This window comes from Giraffa tippelskirchi, chromosome 8, assembly GCF_054371585.1.
Source record: "Giraffa tippelskirchi isolate mGirTip1 chromosome 8, T2T-mGirTip1v1.2.pri, whole genome shotgun sequence".
NCBI lineage: Eukaryota > Metazoa > Chordata > Mammalia > Artiodactyla > Giraffidae > Giraffa > Giraffa tippelskirchi.
In genome coordinates, this window is record NC_137282.1 from 122,884,090 (window position 1) to 122,908,652 (window position 24,563).

The 24,563-nt window shown below is 38.2% G+C and overlaps 1 protein-coding gene across 1 annotated transcript in view; it reads right to left on the bottom strand.

Moving 5' to 3' along the window:
• Nucleotides 1-24,563, bottom strand: part of TINAG (tubulointerstitial nephritis antigen) — a 91,405-nt gene that overhangs the window by 402 nt on the left and 66,440 nt on the right. Inside the window, exon 10 of the mRNA XM_081519847.1 lies at nt 18,371-18,416. Within this exon, the coding sequence (XP_081375973.1) occupies nt 18,371-18,416 (46 nt within the window). The remainder of the gene's footprint in view (nt 1-18,370; nt 18,417-24,563) is intronic.

Sequence of the window (24,563 nt, forward strand, 5' to 3'; positions counted from 1 at the left end):
CAAAACAATTATGTTAGTTGTTAATTACATTCATAGGCATGTATCTTCATGTTCAATAAGCAGAACTGGTGAATCCCCCAGAGTACAATGGTAACATATGCATGAGGGTTTGAAGTGCCACATTAGATGACACAAAACTGCAGTTACAGAGGGTCTGCTATGTGACTGGTCCACGATAAAAAAATATCCCGTGTTCAGGGAGCTTACAGTTTAACGAAAGATGATCAACATAAGGCAAGTACTAAGGTAGGAATATGTGCATGGAAAAGCATCTCATTCATCTGAATGGTTCAGGAACGTTGTCATGGAGAAAGTACCACCCAAAATGCTTACTAAAGTCTGGGAGCCAATTGATCAGAAAAAAAAAGGAGAAAGAGAGATTCAGGTAAAGGGAAACAGTAAAAATGTAAATATAAAAGCATGAAGCATTGAAATAAAGCAACAAAGTTGTCATTGATCATAAAACAAAAGCAGGTTGGTAGCTTGTGAGGCTAGAAGGGGAGGAAAGGAAATCCATGCAGAGAAAATAATGGTGAAAATGATGCAAGTCGTTACTTCCAGCAGGAAAGCGGGTGGACAAATTTACATTTTGATTACATTATTCTCTATGAACTGAGATGGGTGAGTTTAAAAAGGCTGGGAAAAATGCAGGGATGTAAGCAGCCCTTTACAGAAAACTGTCCTCAGCAGGAAACCCCTTTTCTTGCCATGTTGCTGCTGCTGCTGCTAAGTCAATTCAGTCGTGTCCGTCTCTGTGCGACCCCATAGACGGCAGCCCACCAGGCTCCCCCGTCCCCAGGATTCTCCAGGCAAGAACACTGGAGTGGGCTGCCATTGCTTTCTCCAGTGCATGAACGTGAAAAGTGAAAGTGAAGTCGCTCAGTCGTGTCCGACTCCTAGCGACCCCATGGACTGCAGCCCACCAGGCTCCTCCGTCCTTGGGATTCTCCAGGCAAGAGTACTGGAGTGGGGTGCCACTGCCTTCTCCGCTTGCCATGTTAGCGAAGCTATATTTTAACTAAACTTAAATCAGGGCCTCCTCATGCTCTGCTCATCTCAACCTAAGCACTCTTTTCAACTCTTTTGATCGTACACTACCATGTCTAACCCGTTGGTTCTTTCCATAGTTCAAAGAAGTAGAAAAGAAGACTAAGTTACCAGCAGGTGACCAGACCTCTTCCCCAGCTTCCTTCAGTAACCTCAGAAATGAACTGTGTGAACAAGGTAGCAACTAAAGAAAGACCGCAAGAGGTTGACAAGCCCGAAGGCAGTGGGGGACAGTGATGCCTCTGACCCCCACCCCAGTGATTAACCGAGATCATCCCCTTTTCCCTTTAAAACTTTTGTGATGGAGTAGAATCTTCAGACTTGGTTTTGGGAGGACACAAGTCCACCTTCTCCCCAAGTTACTGGCGTTCTGATTAAAAGAGACTTTCTTTTCACCTTTATTCCTGGGCTTTCAATTCTGTTCCATTAATCTGTCTGTTTTTATGCCAGAATCATATTGTTTTGATTACTATAAATTTATAGTATAGCTGGAAATCAGGTAGGATGATATTTCTTGCTTTGTTCTAAGTATTGTTTTGGCTACTCTCTTTTGTTTCCATATAAATTTTAGGATGGTTTTTCTATATCTATAAAATGCCATTGGAATCTTGATAGGGATTACATTGAATCCATAGATTTTTTTGGCCATATTAAATTTTTAACAATATTAATTCTTCTCATTCAAGAACACAAGATACCCTTCCACTTATTTGTGACTAAAAAGTAAAACAAACATCTTTCATTAATGTCTTATAGTTTTCAGAGTAAAGGTTTTTCACCTCCTTTTTTTTTTTTGATGCTATTGTACATGGGATTGCTTATTTTATTTTTTCTGATAATCTGTTGCTAGTATATAAAAAGGCTTTTGATTCTTGTATTTTAGTTTTGCTATCCTATAATTTTACTGAATTAATTGATTTGATCTGACAACTTTGGGATGAAGTCTTTAGGATTTTCCAAATAGGTATACCTTGGAGATTTTGCAGATTCAGTTCCAGTTCACTGCTATAAAATGAATATTGCAATAAAGTGAGTCACATGAATTTTTTGGTTTCCCAGTGCATATCAAATTATGTTTACACCATACTGTAGTCTATTAAGTGTATAGTAGCATTATGTCAAAAAATAATGTGCATACTTCAGTTAAGAATACTTTATTGCTAAAAAATGCTAACCATCATCTGATTATTTTGCAAGTTGAAATACTTTTGCTGGTAGATGGTTTAAAATATTGCAAGAATTACCAAAATGTGACATAGAGACACAAAGTGAGTAAATGCTCCTGGAAAAATGGTGCCTATAGGCTGCTCAATACAGTCTGCTGCCATAAATCTTCAATTTGTTAAAAAAAGAAAAAAGTTGAAAAGTACAATAAAGTGAAGTGCAATGAAACACAGTATGCCTGTATATAAAATCATGTAATCTACAAATAAAGACAATTTTACTTCTTTCTTTCCAACTCTGATGATTTTATTTCTTTTCTTGCCAGATGGCTCTGGGAAGGCCTTCCAGTACTATGTTTGTTTCTTTTAATTTATTTATTTTATTTTATTTTATTTTTTTTTTTTTTGTTTTTTTTTTTTTTTGTTTTTTTTTTTTTTTATAAATTTATTTATTTTAGTTGGGGGCTAATTACTTTACAATATTGTAATAGTTTTTGCCATACATTGACATGAATCAGCCATGGGTTTACATGTGTTCCCCTTCCCGGACCCCCCACCCACCTCCCTCCCCATCCCATCCTTCTGGATCATCCCATTGCCCCGGCCCTGAGCCCTTGTCACATGCATCGAACATGGAATGGTGCTCTGTTTCACATATGACAATACACATGTCTCAATGCCATTCTCCCAGAACGTCCCACCCTCACCTTCTCCCTCAGAGTCCATAAAATTGTTCCATGCATCTGTGTCTCTTATTCTGTCTCGCATGTAGGGTTATCGTTACCATCTTTCAAATTCCATATATATGCATTAGTATACTGTATTGTTGTTTTTCTTTCTGGCTTACTTCACTCTGTATAATGGGCTCCAGTTTCATCCATCTCAGTAGAACCGATTCAAATGTATTTTTTTTAATGGCTGAGTAATATTCCATTGTGTTTAACTGGAGGATAATTACTTTACAATATTGTGGGTTTTGCCATACATCAACATGAATCAGCCACAGGTGTACTTGTGACCCCTCATCCTGAATCCCCCTCCTTTCTCCCTCCCCACCCCATTCCTCGGGGTTGTCCCAGAGCACCAGCCTGGGTGCCCAGCTTCATGCATCAAAATTGCACTGCTCATCTATTTTACATATGCTAATGTACACGTTTCGATGCTTTTCTCTCAGACTATACCACAAAATTACAGTGATCAAGACAGATTGGTACTGGCACAGAGACAGCAATATAAATCAATGGAACAAAATAGAAAGTCCAGAGATAAATCCACACACCTATGGATAGCTTATCTTTGACAACGGAGGCAAAAATATAGAATGGAGAAAATACAGTCTCTTCAACAAGTGGTGCTGGGAAAATGGTCAACTACGTGTTGAAGAATGAAACTAGAACAGTTTCTAACTCCATACACGAAAAGAAACATAAAATGGATTAAAGACCTAAATGTAAGACCAGAAAATGCATAACTTTTAGAGGAAAACATAGGCAGAACACTCTCTGACATAAATCCCAACAAGATCCTCTATGAACCACTTCCAGAAATGGAAATAAAAACAAAAATAAACAAATGGGACCTAATTCAACTTAAAAGCTTTTGGACAACAATGGAAACTACAAGGAAAGTGAAAAGACAGCCTTCACAATGGGGAAAAATAATAGCAAATGAAACAACAGACGAATAACCTAATCAAAAAGTGGCCAAAAGACCTAAACACATATTTCTCCAAAGAACACATACAGATGCTAATCAACACATGAAAAGATGCTCAACATCACTCATTAATAGAGAAATGCAAATCAAAACCACAATGAGGTATCACCTCACACTGCTCAGACAGCCATCATCAAAAAGTCTGCAAAATAAATGCTGGGAAGGATGTGGAGAAAAGGAAACCCTCTCACACTGTTGGTGGGAATGCAAACTGGTACAGCCACTATGCAGCACGGTGTGGAGATTCCTCGAAAACCTGAGAACAGAACAGCCAAATGAGCCAGCAATACCACTACTGGGCATACACACCGAGGAAACCAGAAATGAAAGAGACACGTGTGCCCCAATGTTCAACGTAGCACTATTTACAATAGCTAGGACATGGAAGCAACCTGGATGTCCATTGTCAGAAGAATGGATAAGGAAGTTGTGGTACATATATTAAGCCACAAGGAGAGCCCAAGAATACTGGAGTAGGTAACCTATCCCTTTTCCAGCAGATCTTTCCGACCCAGGTATCGAACTGCGGTCTCCTGCATTGCAGGTGAATTCTTTATCAACTGAGCTATCAGGGAAGCCCTCATATACACAATGAAATATTACTCAGCTATATAAAAAAGGAACACATTTGAGTCAGTTCTAATGAGGTGGTTGAGCCTGGAGCCTATTACATAGAATGAAGTAAGCCAGAAAGAGAAAGACAAATACTGTATATTAATGCATATATATGGAATTTAGAAAGATGGTACCGACCATCCTACATGTAGGGCAGCAAAGGAGACAGAGATTTAAACAACAGACATTTAGACCTATGTTGAATAGTTGTGGTGAGAATGAGCACCATGGTCTTCTTTCTCAACTTAGAGGAAAAGATTTCAACCTGAAACCATTAAGTATAATGCTCAGTTCAGTTCAATTCAGTCACTCAGTCATGTCCAACTCTTTGCCACCCCATGGACTGCAGCATGCCAGGCCTCCCTGTCCATCACCAACTCCCAGAGTTTACTCAAACTCATGTCCGTTGAGTTGGTGATGCCATCCAACCACCTCATCCTCTGTCATCCCCTTCTCCTCGGGCCGTCAGTCTTTCTCAGCATCAGAGTCTTTTCCAGTGAGTCAGCTCTTCGCATCAGGTGGCCAAAGTCCTGGAGTTTCAGCATCAGTCCTTCCAATGAATATTCGGGACTGATTTCCTTTAGGATGGACTGGTTGGATCTCCTTGCAGTCCAAGGGATTCTCAAGAGTCTTCTCCAACACCACAGTTCAAAAGCATCAATTCTTTGGTGCTCAGCTTTCTTTGTGGTCCAGCTCTCATATCCATACATGACCACTGGAAGAACCATAACTTTCACCAGACAGACTTTTGTTGGCAAAAAATGTCTCTGCTTTATATGCTGTCTAGGTTGGTCATAACGTTTCTTCCAAGGAGCAAGTGTCTTTTAATTTCATGGCTGCAGTCACCATCTGGCACCCAAGAAAATAAAGTATGTCACCATTTCCATTGTTTCCCCATCTATTTGCCATGAAGTGATGGGACCAGATGTTATGAACTTAGTTTTCTGAATGTTGAGTTTTAAGTCAATTTTTTCACTCTCCTCTTTCACTTTCATCAAGAGGCTCTTTAGTTCTTCTTCACTTTCTGCCATAAGGGTGGTGTCATCTGCATATCTGAGGTTATTGATATTTCTCCCGGCATATTGATTGCAGCTTGTGCTTCATTCAGTCCAGCATTTCTCATGATGTACTCTGCATATAAGTTAAATAAGCAGGGTGACAATACAAAGCCCTGACATATTCCTTTCCCAATTTGGAACCAGTCTGTTGTTCCATGTCTGGTTCTAACTGTTGCTTCTTGATCTGCATACAGATTTCCCAGGGGGCAGGTTAGGTGGTCTGGAATTCCCATCTCTTGAAGAATTTTCCAGTTTGTTGTGATAAGTATAATGTTATATACATATATAATGTTATCAATACATATGTTACATATATATGTTATGTATAATGTCATCAGTGTATATATATTAATTATGCTTTATATTATATATAATGTTACATATATATATATATATATATATATATATATATATATATAGTATATACTGACAATATGCAGCCTTAATGTACTCCTTTTCCAATTTGGAACCAGTCTGTTGTTCCATGTCCAGTTCTAACAGTTGCTTCTTGTCCTGCACACAGAATTCTCAGGAGACAGATAATGTAGTCTGGTATTCCCAACTCATTAAGAATATTCTGGTTTATTGAAATCCACACAGTCAAAGGCTTCAGCATAGCCAATAAATCAGAAGTATATGTTTTTTGGAAATTGCTTGCTTTTTCTATGATCCAGCATATTTTGGCAATTTGATCTCTGGTTTCTCTGCCTTTTCTAAGTCCAGCTTGAACATCTGGAATTTCATGGTTCACGGACTCCTAAAGCCTAGCTTGAAAGATTTTGAACATCATCATGCTGACATGTGAAATTAGTGCAATTGTAAGGTAATTTGAACATTCTTTGGCATTGCCTTTTTTTGGGATTGGGATGAATACTGACATTTTCCATTCTGGGGGCCACTGCTGAGATTTCCAAATTTCCTGGCATAATGAGTGAAGCACTTTCACAGCATCGTCTTTTAGGATTTGAAATAGCCCAGCTGGAATTCCATCACCTCCACTGGCTTTGTTCATAGTAATGTTTCCTAAGGTCCACTTGACTTCACACTCCAGGATGTCTGGATCTAGGTGAGTGACCACACCATGGTGGTTATCTGGATCATTAAGAGCCTTTTTGTTCAGTTTTTCTGTGTATTCTTGCCACCTTTTCTTAATCTTTTCTGCTTTTGTTAGATCTTTGCCATTTCTGTCCTTTATTGAGCCCATCTTTGCATGAAATGTTCCCTTGGAATCTCCAATTTTCTTAAAGAGATCTCTAGTCTTTCCCATTCTATTTTGTTGCTTTATTTCTTTGCATTGTTCACTTAAGAAAGCTTTCTTATTTCTCCTTGGTTTTCTCTGGAACTCTGCATTCAGTTGGATATATCTTTCTCTCTCTCCTTTGTCTTTCACTTCTCTTCTTTTCTCAACTATTCGTAAGGCCTCCTCAGAAAACCACTTTGCCTCCTTGCATTTCTTTTTGTTGGGGATGGTTTTGTTCACCGCCTCCTGTACAATGTTATGAACCTCCATCCGTAGTTCTTCAGACACTCTGTCTACCAGACCTAGTCCCTTGAATCTATTCATCACCTCCACTGTATAATCATAAGGGATTTGATTAAGATCATACCTGAATGGCTTAGTGATTTTTCCTACTGTCATCAATTTGACCCTGAATTTTGCAATAAGGAGCTGATGATCTGAGGCACAGTCAGCTCTAGGTCTTATTGTAGCTGATTTTATAGAGTTTCTCCATCTTTGGCTGCAAAGAATACAATCAATCTGATTTTGGTATCGATCATCTGGTGATGTCCATGTGTAGAGATGTCCCCTGTGTTGTTGGAAGAGAATGTTTGCTATGACTAATGCCTTCTCTTGTCAAAACTTTATTAGCATTTGCCCTGCTTCATTCTGTACTGCAAGGCCATACTTGCCTCTTGCTCCAGGTATCTCTTGCCTTCCTACTTTTGCATTCCAGTCCCCTATGATGAAAAGGACATCTTTTTTCATGACGGCTACTCCATTCCTTCTAAGGGTTTCTTGTCCACAATAGTAGACATAATGGTCATCTGAATTAAATTCACCCATTCCCATCCCTTTTAGTTTACTGATTCCTAAAATGTCAGTGTTCACTCTTACAATCTCCTGTTTGACCACATCCAATTTATCTTAATTCATGGACCTAACTTTCCATGTTTCCTTTACAGCATCGGAATTTACTTTCACCGTCATATACAGCCATAACTGGATGCCGTTTCTGCTTTGGCTCAACCTCTTCATTCTTTCTGGAGCTATTTCTCTGCTCTTCACCTGTAGCATGTGTGTGTGTGTCTTAGTCACTCAATCATGTCCAACTCTTTGCAACCCCGTAGACTGTAGCCCACCAGGCTCCTCAGTCCTTGGAATTCTCTAGGCAAAGGTACTGGAGTGGGTTGCCATTCCCTTTTCCAGGGGATCTTCCCAACCCAGAGATTGAACCTGGGTCTCCAGCATTTTAGGCAGATTCTTTACCATCTGAGCCACCAGGGAAGGTTCCCAGTAGCACACTGGACACCTACCAACCTAGGGGTTTATATTTCAGTGTCATATTTTTTTGTCTTTTCATACTGTTCATGGGGTTATCAAGGCAAGAATACTGAAGTGGTTTTCCATTGCCTTCTCCAGTGGACCATTTTTGTCAGGCCCTAACTAGCAGCCCCGATAGACAAAGTCCCTGAAAATCTATGGATGGAGGTTTGTGACACTGTATAGGAGGCAGTGATCAAGACCATCCCCAAGAAGAAGGAATGCAAAAAGGCTAAATGGTTGCCTGAGGAGGCCTTACAAATAGCTGAGAAAAGAAGAGAGGCTAAAGGCAAAGGAGAAAAGGAAAGATATACCCATCTGAATGCAGAGTCCCAAAGAACAGCAAGGAAAGATAAGAAAGCCTTCCTCAGAGATCAGTGCAAAGAAATAGAGGAAAACCATAAAATGGGAAAGACTAGAGATCTCGTCAAGAAAATCAGACATACCAAGGGAACATTTCATGCAAAGATGGGCACAATAAAAGGCAGAAATGGTATGGACCTAACAGAAGCAGAAGATATTAAGAAGAGGTGGCAAGAATACACAGAAGAACTATACAAACAAGATCTTCATGATCCAGATAACCACAATGTTGTGATCACTCACCTAGAGCGAGACAGCCTGGAGTCTGAAATCAAGAGGGCCTTAGGAAGTATCACTACAAACAAAGCTAGTGGAGGTGATGGAATTCCAGCTGAGCTATTTTCAAGTCCTAAAAGATGACACTGTGAAAGTGCTGCACTAAGTATGCCAGCAACTTTGGAAAACTCAACAGCGCCCACAGGACTGGAAAACATTATTTTCATTCCAATCCCAAAGAAAGGCAGTGCCAAAGAATGTTCAAACTACTGCACAGTTGCACTCATTTCACATGCTAGCAAACTAATGTTCAAAATTTTCCAAGCCAGGCTTCAACGGTATGTGAACTGAGAACTTCCAGATGTTCAAGTTGGATTTAGAAAAGGCAGAGGAACCAGAGATCAAATTGCCAACATCTTTTGGATCATTGAAAAAGTGAGAAAGTTCCAGGAAAAACAGCTGCTCCTGCTTTATTGACTACACCAAAACCCTTGACTGTGTGGATCACAACAAACTTTAGGAACTTCTTCAAGAGATGGGAATATGAGACCACCTTACCTGTCTCCTCAAAAATCTGTACACAAGTCAAGAAGTAACTGTTAGAACCGGGCATGGTTCCAAATAGGAAAAGGAGTACGTTAAGGCTATATATTGTCACCCTGCTTATTTAACTTTTATGCAAAGTACATCATGCGAAATGCTGGACTGGATGAAGCACAAGCTGGAATCATGATTGCCAGGATAAATATCAATAACCTCATATATGCAGATGTCACAATCCTTATGGCAGAAAGTGAAGAGGAACTGAAGAGCCTCTTGATGAAAGTAAAGGAAGAGAGTGAAAAAGCTAGCTTAAAACTGAACATTCAAAAAACGGAGATCATGGCATCAGGTCCCATCACTTCATGGCAAATAGATGGGGAAACAATGGACAGAGTGACAGACTTTATTTTCTTGGGCTCCAAAATCACTGCAGATGGTGACCACAGCCATGAAATTAAAAGATGTTTGCTCCTTGGAAGAAAAGCTATGACCAACCTAGACAAATATTAAAAAGCAGAGACATCACTTTGATAACAAAGGTCTGTCTAGTCAAAGCTCTGGTTTTTCCAGTAGTCATGTTTGGATATGAGAGTTGGACTATAAAGACAGCTGAGCACTGAGGAATTGATGCTTTTGAACTGTGGTGTTGGAGAAGACTCTTGGGAGTCCCTTGGACTGCAAGGAGATCCAACCAGTCCATCCTAAAGGAAATCAGTCCTGAATATTCATTGGAAGGACTAATGCTGAAGCTGAACCTCCAATACTTTGGCCACCTGATGTGAAAGAAAAAACTGACTCATTTGAAAAGACCCTGATTCTGGGAAAGATCGAAGGCAGGAAGAGAAGGGGACAACATAGGATGAGATGGCATCACCAACTGGATGGACATGAGTTTGAGCAGAGGAGAAGGGAGCAACAGAGGATGGGATGGTTGGCTGGCATCACTGGCTCAATGGACATGAGTTTGAGCACATTCAGGGAGATAGTGAAGGACAGGGAAGCCTGGCATGATGGAGTTCATGGGGTCGCAGAGAGTCAGACATGACTTAGCAACTGAACTACAGTATATATAATTAATATATATATTAATATTGCTGTATATATTAATATTAATAGAGTCAGAAAAAACATTTGACAAATTCTGTATTTGTTCATGACATAAACTAAACAAATTAACTGTAGAAAAAATTACCTCACTGATAATATATATGTCATTCTATTAATGGATATTTCATATTGATTGGTTTGTGTATGTTAAAATATCCTTGCATACCATGTATAAATCATGAACATTGTGAATGATTTTTTTTAATGTGCTTGTGTATTCAATTTGCTGGTAATAAAACGTCATAATTGCTGTAGATGTATATAAATTCTTGAAACCTGGTAGTGTACATCCTCTAGCTTTGTTCTTCTTTACTGTGGCTATCTTGGGACTGTAGGTTTTTTACATTACCATTTAATATTTAACATCAGTTTTTCAATATAATCATCTCTCTTCCAAAAGCGTAAATAAATAAATCTCTAATTCTTAGATTAGAATGTTAGCAAATTAATAAATCAAGTTAAGAATGCTAATCTAGAAGTTTTGGGTCATTAAGATGGTATAATTCTCCTTTTAGCTAGATCTTCTTTAATTTCTCCCAACACTGAAAATCTTGCACATTTTTCATTGAAATATTCCCTTAGTTTTTAAATAGTTACATCATTTTAGGTCATGTTTATTTTTAATTTCCCATTGCTTCTCACTACTATATAGAACTATAATTTGTGTTTTATACTGACCTAATTCAACTGATGTTGAAGCTGAAACTCCAATACTTTGGCCACCTGATGCAAAGAACTGACTCATTTGAAAAGACCTTAATGGTGGGGGTTTTTTCAAGATAGAAGGCGGGAGAAGAAGGAGACAACAGAGGATGAGATGGTTGGATGGCATCACCAACTCAATGGGCATGAGTTTGGGTAAACTCTGGGAGTTGGTGATGGACCAGGAGGCCTGGTGTACTGCAGCCCATGGGGTCGCACTGAGTTGGACACGACTGAGTGACTGAACTGAACTGAATATCAAGTAAGTTTGCTAAATATGTTATTTATAACAGTTCATTTCTATGTGTATTTTTAAATTTTCTATACACATAACCAAGTCATCTGCAAATATCTTCAGTTGTATTTCTTTCCACACTCTGCCTTTATTTTTTGTTTGTTTTACTATACTAGATGGAACCTTCAATAAAATGTTAATAAAAATGACAGTAAGTGTTTTACTTTTCAGTGATAAGGGGAAAATGTTCAGCATTTGACCATTAATTATGATGTTAGCTACAGGGTTTTTGAGAGTAGACTTTATAAGATTAAGGAAGGTAGGTTCTTTTCCTAATTTGCTGAGATTTTGAGATCATAAATGACTTCTGAGGTTGGCAGAATTCTGTAATGACCCCCACACTCCTGTTTCCTTGTGTGGTTGTCCCATATAATCCTCTCTATTTGATTGTTTGTGAAAAGGACCTGAGGATATAATGGGATGTCACATCTGTGATTAGATCACATTGTCTCACAAAGTTGAATAAGTTTTGAAGATGTGATCAAATCCCCAATCAGTTGGCTGTGAGTTAATTAAAAGGAAGATTATTCTGCCTAAGCTAATCATGTGAGTCCTTTGAAAGAGAGTCTAGAAATCAGAAACTGTTGCTCTAATGATCTTGCAGCTACCATGTTTGGAGAGAATGTATGAGAGTATCTATGAGGGGGCAGGTGGCAAAAAGCTGTTATGATTACATTTCAGCACCAGTTAAGAAGAGGCTTCCCTGGTGGCCCAAACAGTAAAGAATCTGCTGCAGTGCAGGAGATCTGGGTTCAGTCCCTAGGTTGGGAAGATCCCCTGGAGAAAGTAACGGCAACCCACTCCAGTATTCTTGATTGGGGGAAAACTCCATGGGCAGAAGAGCCTTGCAGGCTACAGTCCATAGGATTGCAAAGAGTTGGACACGACTGAGTGACTAACACACACACACACATCAATTATGATAATAATTTTTTTCATCTTTAGTCTGGCAATGTGATGAACTGTATTCATTGATTTTACATTTAAAACCAACTTCATACTCCTTCCATAAACCTCATTTGATTATAATGTTTGCCCTTTTTACATTTTACAACTGTGATGTTTTGTTTAGAATTTTGTGTTCATAAGAGATATTGACCTATAGTTTTCCTTTCTTAGTTGTCTGTGTCAAGTTTTCGTATTGGTGTTATGCTGATTTGTAAAATGAGTCAGGAACTGTTTCTTCTCTATTTTCCTAAGGTATACTGGTGTTAAGTTGATTTTATTTGTTCTTTAAATTTTTGAAAGAATTTACCAGTGAAGTGATTAGAGACTGGTGCTTTTGATAAGAGTTTCTTTTTAATACAGTCAGCTTTTCAAACTGTATTGTAACTAGATTTTCTATTCTCACCTTGTATGAGTTTTGATGCTTTGTTTTCCAATGAATTTATCCATTTCATCTATATTTTCAAATATATTGACATGATGTTTGCATAGCATCTTAGAGCCTCTTAATAATCATGAAAGAGGAGAGTGAAAAAAAGCTGGCTTAAAATTCAACATCCAAAAAATTAAGATCATGGCATCCAGTCCCATCACTTAATGGCACACAGAAAGGAAAAAAGTGGAAGCAGTGACAGATTCTCTCTTCTTAGGCTCCAAAATCACTGTGGATGGTGACTGCAGCCATGAAATTAGAAGACGCTTGCTGGAAGGAAAGGTATGACAAACCTAGACAGTGTATTAAAAAGCAAAGACATCACTTGCCGACAAAGGTCTATATAATCAAAGCTATGGTCTTTCCAGTAGTTATGTACAGTTGTGAGAATTGGACCATAAAGAAGGCTGAGTGCTGAAGAATTGATGCTTTCAAATTGTGGTACTGGAGAAGACCTTTGAGAGTGCCTTGGACAGCAAGGAGATCAAACCCGTCAATCCTAAAGGAAATCAACCCTGAATATTCATTGGAAGGACTGATGCTGAAGCTGAAGCTCCAGTACTTTGGCAACCTGATGTGAAGAGCCAACTCATTGGAAAAGACCTTGGTGCTGGGAAAGATTGAAGGCAAAAGGAGAGGAGGGCAGCAGAAGATGAGATGGTTGGACTCAGTGGGCATGAACTTGAGCAAACTCGGAGATAGTGAGGAACAGGGAGGCCTGGCATGCTGCAGTCTATGGGGCTACAAAGAGTAAGACATGAGTTAATGACTGAACAATAACCACAACAACAACAATAAAATCTACTGAACTGAAGACAGCCTTCCCTGTTTCTCTCTATGGTAATTTTTTCTTTCTCTCTGGGTTTTGTTACAAGCTTTCCTAGGAATTTAATCTTATCAAAGAATCAAATCTTTGCTCTCTTGATATTCTGTATTGTATGTCCACTTTTTTCATTGATTTCTGCCCTTTTCCTTTTTATTCCCTTCCTTCTATTTTTTGTTTGTTTTTGAGGTTTGAGTTCTTTATCTAGATTATTAAAGTGCTGCTTTCAACTTTTCCTGTTTTAATATATGTATTGATTTTAACCTTTTACTTTTCAAATACATGTATTTCGTATTAAATTCAGCACTGCTTTAGCTAACTAACACAAGTTTTTCCATAGAACACTCTGTAAAATTTAAATCCTTTCAATTTGTTGAACTTGCCCTATAACCAGCATATGGTCAACTTTGGCAAATATTCCATATGCAGAAAAAAGTGTCCATTAATATTTGTGTCTAGTGTTGTATGAATTTTAAGCACATGAAGCTAGATAATAGCTTTTTTTTTTAAATCTTCTATATCTTTACTTATATTTTAGCTGTTTTCTACATGAAATTATAAGTGAGATGTGCTGGAATATGCAACCAAATTGTAGATTTGTTTTTCTCTTTTTTCTACGACTTTTGCTTTATATTTTTTTATGCTGTGTTATTTTAGCTTTTGTTTGAATGAAAGTATTTCTTATTTGCCTTCTTTGAAGAAAGTTGTCAATGGATATATTAGTAAAATTCTAGTTTCGCTGACTTGGAGTTTATTGAGCTTCCTGAACTTAGGTTGATGTCTCTCAGTTTTGGAAAACTTTTGACCATCAGTTCTTCAGATTTTGATACTGCTTCATCCTCTCTCTCTCATCCTTCTGAGAAGAGAGTTATACATATAGTGAATTAAGTCAGAAGGAGAAAAATAAATATCATATATTAACACAGATATGTGGAATCTAGGAAACTGGTGCAGAGGAACCTATTTGCATGGTGAAAATAGAGATGCAGATTTAGAGAGCAGACAGGTGGACATGAGGCTGGGCAAGGAAGTGGGGTGGGATAAACTGGGAGACTGGGATTTCCATGCATACACTCCCATGTGTACAATGGTGAGGAGCTGCTGTAGAGCACGGGGAGCTCAGGTCAGTGCTCTGTGATGACCTAGAGGGGTGGGGTGGGGAGATGAGAAGGAGGTCTAAGAGGGTGGGGATAGATGCATACATGTGGCCGATTTGCTTCATTATGTAGCCAAAACTAACCCAACATTGTAAAGCAACTATACTCCAATAAAAACAAACAAATAAAAGTCTGAATGTGTCCCACCCATCTCTTACTAATGTTTTGGATTTTCCATTATATTTTCCTCTGTGTACTGCAACTTGTATATATTTTATTACATTTATTTAAGATATCTAATTTTGTATGCTATTTAGCCCATACATTGAGTTCTTAATTTCAGACACTGCATTCATACCTACAATAACTCTTTTTTTTTTGTATATTGAAACCATTCGATGAAATTCTCCATCTTTCCATTCATATTTTTAAATATTTTTTTACAATGGTTATTACATCTATTGCTTCTATTGATAGCCTTTTCCCTTGATTATTGTCACGTTTTCTGCTTCACATGGCTCAAAATGTTTAAATGTATGCAATATACTTGGTCATAATAATTACAGTTGTCCCTTGATATCTATAGGGGATTGGTTCCAGGGGACCCCTCTCCTCTGCACCAAAATCCATAGTTGCTCAAGTCTGCCAGCTAAAAACTGACACTTTTCAGCATAGCAACCCACTCCAGTATTCTTGCCTGGAGAATTTCATGGACAGAGGAGCCTGGTGGGCTACAGTCCATGGGATCACAAAGAGTCAGGCATGACTGAGCAACTAAGCCCAGCACATCTGCCTCTAAAAGGATGAAGTCACTAGCCACTGCAGTCTCTGAGCCTCAACACACCTCAAAAGAGTTCACAAATGAGATTAGGCACGAGGCACCCTGTGTTCTGGAAAACTGACAAAACAGGCCTTTAGATAATTAAATATTTTCAGGAGATTTTATGAGCTCAAATTCTGGCATCTTCTCATATCTAGAAAAGCACTAAAATCTTTAATGGAGACATCTGCTTGTGACTAGCAGTAACCTCCACAAAACTAGCAGCAACCTTCTGCAAAAAAGTGTATTTGATTGCATGTACTCTCCCTTCACCCAAAACGTATATATATAGACCTCCTCCTCATCTCTTACAAGCAGTTTCTCAGAGCTGAGATGCTATGTTCTGGGCTATAGTCCTTATTTTGTCCCAAATAAAACTTAACTCACAACTGTCACAAGTTTTTTTTACAAGTATTTTATATAAAATGGCACAATATTTGTGTATAACCTGCACATCTCCTCTTATATACTTTAAACCATCTCTAGGTTACTTATAATACCTAATGCAATGTAAATGTTATGTAAAAAGTTGAAAATACAATATAAATACTATATAAATAGTTGTCAGTGTATGGCAAATTCAAGTTTTGCTTTTTGGAATTTGTAGAATTTTTTAAATATGTTGGTTGAATCTGTGGATGCAGAACTGGCAGATATGGAGGGCTAACTTCATAGTTATTGACACTGAGATTATTTCCTAAAGAAGGTCAACCTTTTCTTCTCTGGGAGAGATGTGGTGAAGGATGAAATCCCTCAATTTAGTCAGAACTGAGTAGGGTCAGGGCTACAGAAAAGTTTGGTTAAACTTAGTTGTGCATGTGTGTGTGTGAGTGTGTGTGTGTGTGTGTGTGTGTGTGTGTGTGTGTGTGTGTACCTGGTTTCAAATATTTCAAGGGCTATACCTACTATGTGTGTGTTTCAGGCTCTCTTCAGGCTTTTCTTTCCCCAGTTTTGGCAGCAATGTCGACACTCTGTCTTCCTCTTCCCTACTCATACTCTTTCAGCACTCAGAAATATTCCAGGAGACTCAAATAATATATTCTCTTTCAAATATTATAAATATTTACTATTGAACACTAATGTTAATTATTGACTACCTCAAGCTGTATTTTGATAAGGAAAATGATATTTGAGAAAGCTAAGTCTAAATACAAAAAAGTATCATTCTACTCAAAGGCACGTGTGTGTACCTGCTAAGTTGCTAAATCATGTCTGACTCTGCGACCCCATGAACTGTAGCCCATCAGGCACCTCTGTCCATGGGATTCTCCAGCCAAGAATACTAGAGTGGGTTGCTATGCCCTCCCCAAGGGGATCTTCCCAACACAGGGATCGAATCCATGTCCCCTGCATTGCAGACAGATTCTTTACCACTGAGCTACCTGGGAAGCCCATACTCAATGGCATAACACCTGTATATATCAACAAAGCAAATACAAGTGGTGACCACACACCTGGGTGACTGATTTTTTGTGAGTGCCTTTTGGAAAAATCTAATTAACAAGAGTCACTCAAATGAACACAAGCCCTAGTATTTAGTATGTTGTAAGTTATAATATGCCTTCTAATGCATACATTTAAATTAAAATTCTATGATAAATAGACATACATACAGCAGTCATGTATGGATGTGAGAGTTGGACTATAAAGAAAGCTGAGCACTGAAGAATTGATGCTTTTGAACTGTGGTGTTGGAGAAGACTCTTGAGAGTCCCTTGGACTGCAAGGAGATCCAACTGGTCCATCCTAAAGGAGATCAATCCTGGGTGTTCATTGGAAGGACTGATGCTGAAGCTGAAACTCCAATACTTTGGCCACCTGATGCAAAGAACTGACTCATTGGAAAAGACCCTGAAGCTGGGAAAGATTGAAGGCAGGAGGAGAAGGGGACAACAGAGGATGAGATGGCTAGGTGGCATCACCGACTCGATGGACATGAGTTTAAGTAAGCTCTGGGAGTTGGTGATAGACAGGAAAGCCTGGCATGCTGCAGTCCATGGGGTCGCAAAAAGTGAGACAAGGCTGAGCAACTGAACTGAACTGATGATAAATAGCATTACCTAAACTTTATTTCTGACAGAATAAAGGGTATATGGAGTTTCCCTAGTGGTTCTGCAGTAAAGAATCCACCTGCAATGCAGGAACTGCAGGAGACACATATTCCATCCCCAGGTCAGAAAGATGCTTTGGAGGAGGGCATGGAAACCCACTCCAGTATTCTTGCCTGCAGAATCCCATGGACAGAGGAGCCTGACGGGCTACAGTCAATAGGGTCACAAAGAGCCCAGTGCGACTGAAGCAACTTGGCACACAGGCACACAAAGGGTATATGATATAAGGACCTAGGATAATTCATCAAAGTTTATTGTAATCAACCGTAATAATTTCAATCTTCTTCAAACCGTTTCTTACATATAGCTTTCTATAATTTTAGGCTAATTATTGCATTTTCTCAGTAAAGAAACATGTGTTATAAATTGGTGAAAACAAAAATAAAACTCTATATGTATATTTAATACTAACATTTCAAAAGCCTCACCCATAACAAAAATAATGTAAGAATACAAAGTTGATTGACATATATGAGAGAACACTGATCAATTTTTTTAAGTTTATATAGATGACAACAGACAAGATTTTATGTTGATTTCATTTTGAAAAAAAAATACTGATTCACTGTTACAGTTTGAAATAAGAGGAGCTGAAAATTATTACTATAACATAAATGATTACAATGGATTTTGTCCTGGAGAAAATAGCAATATTACAAGCAATAGCATAGTGATTTAGAATATGACTAAAGAATACAAAACAGGGAGTAGAGACACAGATGATTCTAAAATACTCACTTCACAGTAGGAATTCAATTGGAAAGTGTTACATACCCAAAATTTTTCTTTCTGCCCCTGTGCTCCTCTTAGAGTGCCCCATCTAGAAATAATAATAATAATTATTGGCATGGTTAAAAATACTTGAGCTGCATCTTGATAAAGCACAAATTATTGTCGGAATTATATCTTTTCTATTTCCTTTTGTCCCACCATGTTTCATTATGGAACTATCATCATTGCCTACATAAAGGTGAATGTACTGTTTCTTTTTAATCAAAACATCATTGACTTTTTAAGAGTACACTTATCTAGTCCAAATAGCTTGAAATCAAACTCATTGATCAAAGGAAATAAGCCTTAGGGCAGCTGGGATGCAAGGGTTTAAAGTACTTAAAGATATCTCCTCTCTTTACATCTCATCTTCTGAAACTCTACTAAAACTCTCCAAGAATACTGATAAAACCACGATGTAAATAAAGATAATTGCTGTAAAAGTGTGTTTTTGCAAAAATATTCATATACATATATTATTTTATAAAATGGCTATATGACTAATATGGAATTTCTCTATATACATGCACATATGGAAATCAAATCCTATATTCTCAGTAAGTGAAGAGGAGAAAGTGGCAGAAAGTGAAGAGGAACTAAAGAGCCTATGATGAGGATGAAGGAGGAAAGTGAAAAAGCTGGCTTAAAACCCAACATTAAAAAATCTAAGATCATGGCATCCAGTCCCATCACTTCATGGAAAACAGAAAGGGAAAAAGTGGAAGCAGTGACAGATTTTATTTTCCTGGGCTCCAAAATCATTGTGGATGGTGACTGCAGCTACAAAATTAAAAGATGCTTGCTCCTTGGAAGGAAAGCTATGACAAACCTAGACAATGTATTAAAAAGCAAAGACATCACTTTGCTGACAAAGGTCCATATAGTCAAAGCTATAGTTTTTCCAGGAGTCATGTACAGATCTGAGAGTTGGACTGTAAAGAAGGCTGAGCACTGAAGAATTGATGCTTTTGATCTGTGGTGTTGGAGAAGACTCTTGAGAGTCCCTTGGACATCAAGGAGATCAAACAAGTCAATCCTAAAGGAGATCACTCCTGAATATTCATTGGAAGGACTGATGCTGAAGCTCCAGTATTTTGGCCACCTGGTGTGAAGAGTTGACAAATTGGAAAAGACCCTGATGCTGGGAAAGATTGAAGGAAAAAGGAGAAAGGGGTGGCAGAGTATTAGACGGTTAGATAGCATCACTGACTCAGTGGAAAGTGAAAGTCTCTCAGTCATGTCCGACTCTTTGCAACCCCATGGACTATACAGTCCATGGAATTCTCCAGCCCAGAATACTGGAGGGGGTAGCCTATCCCTTCTCCAGGGGATCTTCCCAATCCAGTAGTGAACCCAGGTCTCCTGCATTGCAGGAGGTTTCTTTACCAGTTGAGCCACAAGGGAAGCCCAAGAATATCAGAGTGGGTAGACTCTCCCTTCTCCAGCGGATTGTCTCAACCCAGGAATTGAACTGGGGTCTCCTGGATTACAGGATTCTTTACCAACTGAGCTATGAAGGAAGCCCCCTCACTGACTCAGTGCACATGAATTTGAGCAGACTGTGGGAGATAGTGAAGGACAGAGGAGCCTGGCATGTTACAGTCCTTGGGGTTGCAAAGAGTCAAACATGACTTAAAGACTGAACAATGAGGCTGATTCTCAGTACTGGTCCATTCTCAATGTAACAGATAACAATTCATTTTTTAAAAAATCAAGACCTAAAACACCTCTTGTTTTTCTCTTGATTAAACCCAGTGACATAGATGTTACTAACGTGTTCTATTTACCAGTGAAATATCAAGATTAGTCAAAGATCCCAGAGTAGGAATGTTGAACCACAACTCCAAATCCCATGTTCTTCTAAATATGTTATATTACCTCTCTTATAAACATACAGTCTCCAACTGCAGTGGGTCATGAATGGCATCAGTTTTATGTAGAGAAACCATATTGATCATCACTTCCATGTGCTTTGGTGGATTATGGGAAAATAATTCTGCTCACATCAATTAATCCTTAATACCCCAAATCTCAACATCAGAGTGGTATGCCATTGTCTGAAAAACATTCTGGAAAAGATATGAATTTGTCATTCAAATATTATCAACATGTCCATTTTCCAGAAAGCTGTTTTTAATGGGGTATAAATAGAATGATGCCACGGTACCATAGAAGTATTGTTCAAAGATGGCAGGTTTATTGTAAGGATCTTGGGGGCATTCAAGAGAATAAGTAATAATTCATCTGGATCATTTGATCCTGTGACTAATTTTTCTTATTCTAGTATCACTGAAAAAAAAAGTAAATAAACTATTCTGGAGATACCTAAGAAGTAAAAACTATCACTTTTACTTTTGTTCAAATGTCATATTTTTCATATGTTCCTAATATTTTGTTATGACTATCTAATATTTAATGACATAATAGCAATCATTCTTATCTTATAAATCTATTAACTCTTTGGAGTTGCCTTAGATTTCTTTTCAAGTAGTATTGCTGTTTATTATCATTTTAAGACTCATTATTTCGAGCAGCAATCAATTTTAACCCAGGGAGAAAGTCAGTGTTCAAATTATTATAAACATTCTCAAGGTAGACAGGAAAGTTCATCAAATCCTTCAATAGAAGTGAGAGAGGAAAAGGAAAGTAAGTAGGATAAAGCTGATAGTTTCAGGGGCTTGGATGCTTGTGAAAAAAATTATAAACAAAGGATGTTGACCTTTATGCAAAATTCAGTCAGAAAGAACATATCACACCTCCGCACAGAAGCTATTGTTCAGTTTCCCTGTGTTATAGCCTCTGTGTCAAATGACAAGCAAGTTGCATCCACCAGAGACTCTTGCACCAGAGACTTTTGCACTGCAACCTATCTTTTCTTTCCTCTGTCTTCTGTAGACAGTTCCTAAGATGATCAAATATCCCATAAAGTTGCAAAGAAGTGTTATAGAAAGGTAGACGAGTGGGTTATTTTCTAAATATCCCAGGCTCTGCATGACTGGGAAGAATCAGACCCTAGGTTATTAAAATCATAGTGAATTCATATGTGTGTATATACATATATATACACACATATATATATGAATAGTATATAGTGAATACACACACACACACACAAACACACACACACACATATTTATACTTTCCTGAATTGTGGTACTTGATTTTGCTTGCCATTGTACCAACTGGTTGACAATTTTAGGAATATGTGTATATATTTTTACAAATATCTACTCATCAGACAACAAATGTCTTTGAGGACATGAGGATTTTCTTTACATTCATATTTGCTCAAAACCTATTTACACTCTTCTTTGCCCCCCTGGAACCTCTTCATTTTGAGAACTATTCACAAACATTTGGTTAGATGGACCAGTATCTTAACTGTCCTCTGCTGAGATTCTTTCCTTTTTAAAATAAAGATGATTTATGTAAATTATTCCAATTTGGGGGGCTACCCCACATGGCATGTGGGATCCCACTCCCTCAATCAGGCATCAAGCCCATACCCCCTGCAATGGAAGGGGATCACCTTAACCACTGGACCACCAGGGAAGTCCCTGAGATTGTTTCTAATGGAGGGATGAGTCGGGAGATTGGGACTGACATACATACACTGCCATATATGTGTGTGTGCGTGCTAAGTCTTCAGTCGCGTCTGAGTCTTTGTGACCCTACAGACTGTAGCCTGCCAGGCTCCGTATGTCCGCGGGATTCTCCCGGCAAGAATACTGGAGTGGGTTCCCATGCCCTTCTCCAGAGGATCAAACACACATGTCTTATGTCTCCTGCATTGGCAGGTGAGTTCTTTACCATTAACGTCATCTGCAAAGCCTACTGCTATAAATAATACATAACTAATAAGGACCGATTATATAGCACAGGTAACTCTACACAATTTTTTGTAATGACCTATATGGGAAAAGAACTTTTAAAGAAGAGTGAATATATATATATGCATAACTTAAACTCTGCCTTCTGGATTCATCTTATATGCTCCCTTTCAGGTAGCTCTGGAAACAGTACTCTTTTGCATAATATTAAAAGTCTTTCTTAGAGAGACCATAAATTCTGCAAAGTAAACATTAAAGAATGATGTAAGATTTTGGATTGCTAAGGTTATTCCCTTTGAAAAGGATGTTATTCTTCTCAGACTATTGTACTAAATGATATTAGACTTCTTAAAACCCTGTTTTAAGTTCTGTCTAGATAGCAAAATCGTTGGAACTAAATAAGTACTTTGTATCAATATAAGATTTTAAGTGATTTTTTTTTCTCTCCTTTGGTTTCATTTGATTTTGCCATTGAAACCCATTTATCCAATGTTGGTCATATTTGACATGGTAAATAAGAGAAAACTGACTATGCAATTTTCTTAAAGTAACACTGATATTATTACTTAAAATAATATTATTATTTCTGAAAGTAATATTGATATCATAATACTTAAAGTAATACTGATAAGTATTTCTTTTAAAATATGAAAGCATAGAATCTCTTGTGCTTTCCAATAAATGGATGCATCCAATAAATGGATGACCATTTATTTCTGCCTTTATTCAGCAAACTACTCTTTAGTACAAAGAAAATGTATCTTCTCCCTTCAAGATGCTGATTATCTAATGGGAGTGATGTTGGGAAATGAAAACCAAATGAATTTTTGTATCTTGTTCATGTCCCTGGATATGCTCCAGTGTCTTCTAGTTTACAATCTATGGGAATTTGAATAGAATTTTTATCCTACTATTGTGCGCAATTGTATACATTTTAATTATATTGAATTGGTTCAAAAATAAAAATAAAAAACTAGTGAAAAATAAGTTATGAACATGTAATGTACAACTTAAAGAATATATTCAATAATATTGTCATAACTTTGTATGGTGATAGATTGTAATTAGACTTATTGAGGTGATCATTTATTAATGTATAAAGATATTGAATCTCTATGCTGTATATCCAAAGCTAATATGACATTGTAAGTCAAAAAAGTATGAGAATAAATTGAACTCTATAATTGCTACCTTTTTGACAGAGTGTTTCACAACTTTTGTATAGGTTACAGATGAAGAAATCAACTGTGAGGGCAAAGACAACTCCCTTCACAGAGTGGAACAGAAATTCTTCAGGTGGAAACGGAGTGTAGAATTGTAAGCACAAGTGCAAAGTCCCAGGAGAGCGGTGAAAGCTCTCTTGCAGCCTATTCTTACAGCAGCATTTAGTCCAGAGGGACCGGAGAACAGGGTGGGAGTGGCTCAGCCCATAAAGAACACTCCAGGCTACAATGCTTGGCATTTACAAAGCTGCTGATAAAGAGTCATCCAAACTGGGATGTCACATGATCCGGGGACAACTTCAGTGTTAGCATAACAATAGGTTCCAGAGGGAGGAGACTGACAGCTTGAGGTGAATGTTGTCATTAAAGCAAGACAAAATGAAATGCCCAGGAAGAATGGAAGCCCTCCCAGGCAAATGCTGATTCTTTTAACAGCTGTGTCTCCAACTCCTGAAAAAGTGACTATCACATAGGCAACCCTCAATAGGCACTTTTTTGAGCAAGTACTGGGAATGAACAGGAAGGCATAGGTTTGAGAGCTATTTTGGAGATAAAAGGGATGGAATTTATTGGCTAACATATACCAGCTGAAAGGGAGAAGGACTTAGGGCTAACTGCAGGACTTCAAGGTTGAATGAGCAGGAGGGTACATCAAATATGGCAAATCTTGGTGTACACTTCACAGGATACAAAGGTATGTTCCTGACAACCAGGGTGACTGATCATCACCAAGACTGTAATTACAGAACTGCTTGTTCTTCTTGGGAATTCTCTCTCCTGATAGTGGTTCTGCTTATTAACTTTTAAATTGATGGCTTTTCAGGGTTTCTGAACTTTGGCCATCTGATGCAAAGAGCTGACTCATTGGAAAAGACCCTGATGCTGGGAAAGATTGAGGGCAGGAGGAGAAGGGGGCAACAGAGGATGAGATGGTTGGATGGCATCACCGACTCAATGGACATGGGTTTGGGTAAACTCCGGCAGTTGGTGATGGACAGGGAGGCCTGGTGTGCTGTGGTTCATGGGGTCGCAAAGAGTCGGACACGACTGAGTGACTGAACTGAACAGAGCAGGGTTTCTGACAAGTAAAACATTGAAAGAAAGAAGGAAAGATGATGATTTAAAATAATTTTGAAAGTGACT